The 6,000-nt window shown below is 38.2% G+C and overlaps 1 protein-coding gene across 1 annotated transcript in view; it reads right to left on the reverse strand.

Moving 5' to 3' along the window:
* The window catches only part of itga3a (integrin, alpha 3a), a 50,501-nt gene extending 49,457 nt beyond the window's left edge, over window positions 1-1,044 (reverse strand). The window contains exon 1 of the mRNA XM_053515179.1: window positions 677-1,044. Coding sequence (XP_053371154.1) covers window positions 677-855 — 179 coding nt within the window. The 5' untranslated portion in view covers window positions 856-1,044. The remainder of the gene's footprint in view (window positions 1-676) is intronic.
* Between the last annotated feature and the right edge of the window lie 4,956 nt (window positions 1,045-6,000).

Consider the following 6,000-nt stretch of genomic DNA (forward strand, 5'->3'; position numbering starts at 1 on the left):
ACGTAAAATACCATTATGACAGCTTCATTAACAATGGACACAAAAATGATGGCCCTGTGTAACTTAAAAGCAACATTGTATTTAAACAAAGCAAATGAAAGGAATCATAGCTCTTCATTATGATGCCAATGGCAAGCATGACCATGAAAGACATTTTAACTGCACCTTCAATTGAGAAAGGCTAATTCTGGGGCATTGTCAGAATTCATGTACATTACTAAGCATACACACTTATGCAAAGGGACTTAAGGAACATCCTCGTGCTAGGGGACTAAGAGTTGTTGAGGGAATCGCCACAGCAGACCATTCAATCAGCAAAACTCGACAGAGGTTTTGGGCAGTCAATAGGATTTGAACCCTGGCCTTCCGCATGGCAGGCAAGAAACCTACCAATGAGCCACCAATATCTGAGTGACACTAATGGTGTATAAATCCCTGTTGGGGAGGTTTGCACAGTATGAACTACATTACATACTTATAAGCTTTTGTGTTACAAGTGAGATGGAACAGATTTTTTGGCATGTCATGTCTCTGACATGTCCAGCATCCATATCTCGGAGGAAGATACATAAAGCTAACACTGTCAAGAAGTTTTTCCTTTAATCCACAGGTGTGCTAGTGCACGCGTGCGTGAGTGCGCGCGCGCGAGTGAGGGCGCGTGTGTGGGCGTACTTACAGGTAACGCTGGAGCCCCTTGGTTTGCCGGTGCATCGCCACTGACAGTCCGAACAGGCTTCCGGGTGTGTGTCCTTCCTTTACCACCGCAAAGCGCGAGTCCAGGTTAAAGCCCGTACCAACATCACAACACATAAACACAAACAGCACCGTGCGGACAGTCTGGAGTTGTGACGTCATTGTGCTGACCAGCTTTATTAAAAAAAAAAAGAGGAAAAAAACACAAACACATAAGTGCCTTCTTCGCCTAGTCGTGCTGCTAACACGCGCGAGCCGGTTAATACCCAAGTGCAAGTGCAAGTACAGAGGAGGAGGAGGAAGAGGAGAAAGCGCGTGCACATAAACATACACTTAGACACACTCTCTCTTACACACGCACACACACAGAGAGAGCCCCTCCCACATGTGTTTGCTAGAGGTGGAGCCCAAAAGGACTTCTCGCTAAGACTCAAAAAAGAATACTAACGCGCGCGCTCTGTGTGGGAGGGGAGTCGGGGGCTGCACTGCAGGTGTTCCAGCCCCTGCCCTTTTGCCCCCTTGATACACCTTTAGAAGTTTCCCGACTTGTACAGTATCGCAATACTGGGAAGCATGCTAGGGGAAAGTCACTTGCGCCTCCAGGCTACCAAAAAAAAAAAAATTCAAGATCAAAGGCGCACCCGTGGAAGACGTGTGCGCGCGCGCGTGTGTGCACAGGTCTCAGTCAATGGTTTTAGACATTAAGTAAACTAAAACGAGTAATATATAATCAATATAGAAAACGCTGTAAGTTAATATAAAAATAAACCAATTTAAACAATGATATGTTACACAGTTTTATGTTTAAAGAAACAATGCAGATCAAATACTGCTGAAATGTTGCATGAAACGAGACAGGACAATTATTTCCACATTGACATTTATGAATGACAAGCTAAAGTCCAGGTCGTTGACGGGAAAAGGAAAACGTTTCTAGAAATAGTTAAAAGGTTCAAGCTAAAAATAGACTTATCGTGTTTAATGTAATCATTATTATTATTATTTCAGGTTGAAGCCCACATACAGTACATGTCTGCCTGTCTTTCTGTTCGGCAAAACCCTCTGTCTAGCTTATTAATACAAGGAAATAAACTTCTGAACGGAATATTTTACACCTTGTTTATTAAGTTGTACTTCCAGCCAGGTTTAATGCTGTGACATAATCTTTCAACTGCTCATAACTTCACTTCAAAATCAGGCCAGACAGACAGGCAGATAGACAGAAAATTTTCTGAGACTGGTTTCGGGTCCTCCAATGGGTAAATCTAAAACATAAATATATATATCATTGAAAAACTAAGTTCTGAACCATGTCTACCTTTCTTTTATTTATATATAAGACGCTATTCATGCAAGAACTGCAGTTTGTCAACCAACCAACCAACTTATTTAGACAACCAGGGGATTAGCACAGAACCCTGTGCTTCCTATCAATATCACTTTTCACTCCAGGATTGCAAGGGCCTTCCCACCATTGGGCTCCCGGGTAGTCAGTCCCACTTTTCTTCCACTGCTATGTTCCTGTAGACAACAGTCTAAAAATAGACATTAATAAAGCTTTATTGAAAAGGAAAAAAAATAATGGATTAAAACTGGGAAAGATAAAACAAAATATGTTCATCTGCTATGTATTTGTAGTTTGTCATTCATCTATTACTTTTCTATACAGCTTAACCTCTGTAGGACTGGGTGTTGAGGTGTTAAAGCATATACCAGGGAACCCTAGACACAAGGCGGGAGACACTCTGGATGGGTATCAACCCACCACAACATACAAGCACACTCATCCACTCTAGACAGTTTAACTGGACAATCTGAACAGTTTCACTCAGCCAACTTATGATTTTTTAAATGTAAGTCCAAACAATGGCCTGGACTACTAAGCATAGTAATGCCATTGTCATGAGAACGCATATAACAGGATTTGGTCAGCATCACACAGTTATTGGGCTTTTTTATGCATGCAGTGCTTGTATACTGATATGCACACATTTGAGCAGTGTATACAGTATATAGTATGCATAGGATGTATGTACTACTATTAAAAAGATTATTCAGTACAAGTTTTCAGCATATAGTGTTTTTATACTGTAGGTTAGTTGGGAAAGTCCATAATTACAATTCATTGAGAGAAAAATGAAAGTTATAATGGATGCATGAATGGAAATATAAAACTGGGAACAACTTTGATTAAATATTAATTAAAATTCGGTTTAATGAAGCATCTGAATAAGCACTGGCATAGGTTAGACAGGGAAATACAGAATGATGCTTGGGACCTGCTACTGAGTATGTAGAGATATAATTTTTTTCTAATTAAAAAGCATGTGGTGTTGTGCTGCTACTGGAACAAATTAATTATGAAATGTTACCTGGTGGTTTTCTTGTACAGTTTGTTGGGAACATATTAATTATGAATTTGGAAAATATTGTAGATTTCCTGAACCATGTGATTGTTGTTATTGTTGTAAGAAAGCAATTAGAGTATGTTACTCAATATATTACTATGTAATAAACATAGCATACTATGTTTATAAAATATTAGAATCTTAAAATATGCTAAGGGAGCCAGTATCTTTATTAAAATTTGATTTATAAAATGCATTATTAAGTGTGCCCAGATAAATAAAGCCTGGACATGTTATTGAAGATAAAAGGTGCCCTATATATTATTTTTATATTAACTTCCCCATATTGATTATATATTACTTGTTTCAGTTTACTTAATGTTTAAAACCATAGATTGAGACCTTACATGCACACATGTAGATGATACAATAAATTTTTTTTTACCTAGGCAGGCAAAAGTTTGAGAATTTCTGAAATGTCTAAAAATGTGCTTGGCATTTTGAGGATTTTTTTAATAGCAAAAAAGCTTAAACTGATCTACTACTTCTGAATTAATTATATTTCAGAACTCATTACCCAGGGATATGGTTTGATAATAGAGAACCCAGGTTTAGGGTCAACCTGAATACTTTGGAGCTGTAAAGTTTTTTGAAACGCATAATATATAAACACTCATCAGTACGTCATGGTTGCCCGTATCAAAAAGGCCTCATAGATTTTTAGCCCTGTGTCAAGATAAACAAATATCTTGACACTGGGCTAATGATGCTATTTGATGCTGCAGGTCAACCAAAACAGTTGTTTTTGTCATTTCTTATACAGAAGTTTGTCTTTTGGTTAAACTTTAAAAATTACAATAGAAGAAAAAAGTTACACTGGGTTTGGATTAAACATTAAATAAAGCAGTAAGGTGTAAAATCCAAAGCGGAACAACACTTTCCCCTCTCCTTCTCTCTCATTTTCATACCCCCATCTCTCTCTCGCTCACTCTCTCTCTCTCTCTCTCTCTCTCTCTCTCTCCTGCTGGCGATAAGCAATACAATACATAAGGAAATTCATCTTATTTAGTTAAACATGCCATAAGGTGACTTCCCACCTCATGTGGATATTGTGAAATAAAAATTGTGTTTAATGTGAAATGTAACGCTGTACGCAAGAATTAGTGAATGTAAAGTGTGTGATACATCTATAAGCTGTGTTCAAGTCAAACTGGGACTTTTGTGGACTGTACGGGGAACGTGACAATATCTCCTACTGTAGCTGAGCTCCTGTAATGTGCAAGTTCTGTTGGTGAATTATTGTGTATGCAGTTCCCAAAGACAGATGCATCCCCTCCACAAGTTGGCAATAAGTTATCCATTAATTTTAAAGGACCGTACACTTCACTCACATATTGGATTGTCACTCACGCCGTTATGGCCTTATCTAAAATGTTTGCACTGTTTAAATGTGTTACTGTGGCTAAGAGTTTCATTACCATACTGTGTTTGTAGCTTTTTGTAAATCACAAGTCCTGGTTTGACTTAAACACCTTCTATTGAACAAACGGAAATCCATACTTATCAAATTTAAATTGTATTGTTGATTTTAAATGTATGTATAAAATTATTTTCTGCCATTGCTGCCTTACTGTTCTATGGCAAGTTTTGCACTTTTTTCCGCATACTGGAGCAGATTTCCTCAGGGTTCTGCGGTTTTCTCCTATCTTTCCAAAACCATGTTGTGGAAATAAATAAATGTGTAAACATATTGATGCATGATGTCCCACGGGTAGATTGGTGACCCATCCGGTGTTCACTGATTAGACTCTGGATCAATTTATAATTATTGGGGTCTCTGGTAGAAGGTAAGGCCAACTCCACAACAATATAGGCATGAGAGACAATCAAAATAAGCAGTAAGCTCTGTAGTGATGGACCATAAGAACTAAAAACAAGGATAGACTGCAATTCTGTCTCATAGAATAATCAGAAAGGAAAACATCATTAATTATGTTAAACAGGAAGTTGTTTAATCATTGATTGAACTTTTTGAAGTGTTCTTATGTATGCACTTGTGTTCTTTGATTACAAGCAAAAACATTACAGTTCGAAAATCACAGCACAATCGCAGAACAAAGCCAGAGGCTATAATTATACTGTGAGTAATCTCCTTTTTGCTCTTATTCTAATCATGGTGTATCACTGACAGGCACAAATATTCCAGCCCAGTGTGCATTGTTCTTGTTTTATGGGGTTTGCTCCTGTGCTTTGTGTGTGTGTGTGTGTTTGTGTGTGCGTGTGTGTGTGTGTGTGTTTTTAATACTTTACCCCCCCCCCCCCATTTTCCAATTCCTTTTGCTCAACCCCAATGTCCCCCCCCCAACCGTAAACTCCACCCCTGTGAGGTTATCACAGGAAGTAAATCAAAAGGAAGTGAGGGTGGTGATTGTGTTCATGCTTCCTGTGGGGCTCTGAATCACTGGAGTGTTAAAAAAATCCCTGCCAAACTTCATTAACAGATTTGCACACTATAACCACAACACCAAGTGATATATCATTAACATGGTCTCTGCAGAAACCGTGCAGATAAAGGGATCTTTGAAAGCTGTTTTTTAAACATACATTCATTTCAGGTGTGAGATAATGCAGAGATTGTAGTCTTTTAAATATTTCAACATATATAGTGAAATAAAAAGAAATTATTTAAAGTAAAATAATGACATACTGCACTGTACTGCTGTATAAAAGCACAGATGAAGCAGAGTCTTACCATTAAATGTTCACAAAAGATCTGCCAGCCTGAAGATTGTGGTTGAGTGTCCTCCATACAATTCTATGAGTATGAGCTGGTACTGTAGCAACAATATCATACAGTGCCTGGCCCTCGAAAAATAGTCACTGCTCTAGAAGGGGCAAATTATTGGCCTGTATTAGGCAAAGAAAACTCACTGGAAGAATTAAGCTGTTCAATGCATTA

The sequence above is a fragment of the Clarias gariepinus genome, chromosome 16, assembly GCF_024256425.1.
Source record: "Clarias gariepinus isolate MV-2021 ecotype Netherlands chromosome 16, CGAR_prim_01v2, whole genome shotgun sequence".
NCBI classification, from domain to species: Eukaryota; Metazoa; Chordata; class Actinopteri; order Siluriformes; family Clariidae; genus Clarias; species Clarias gariepinus.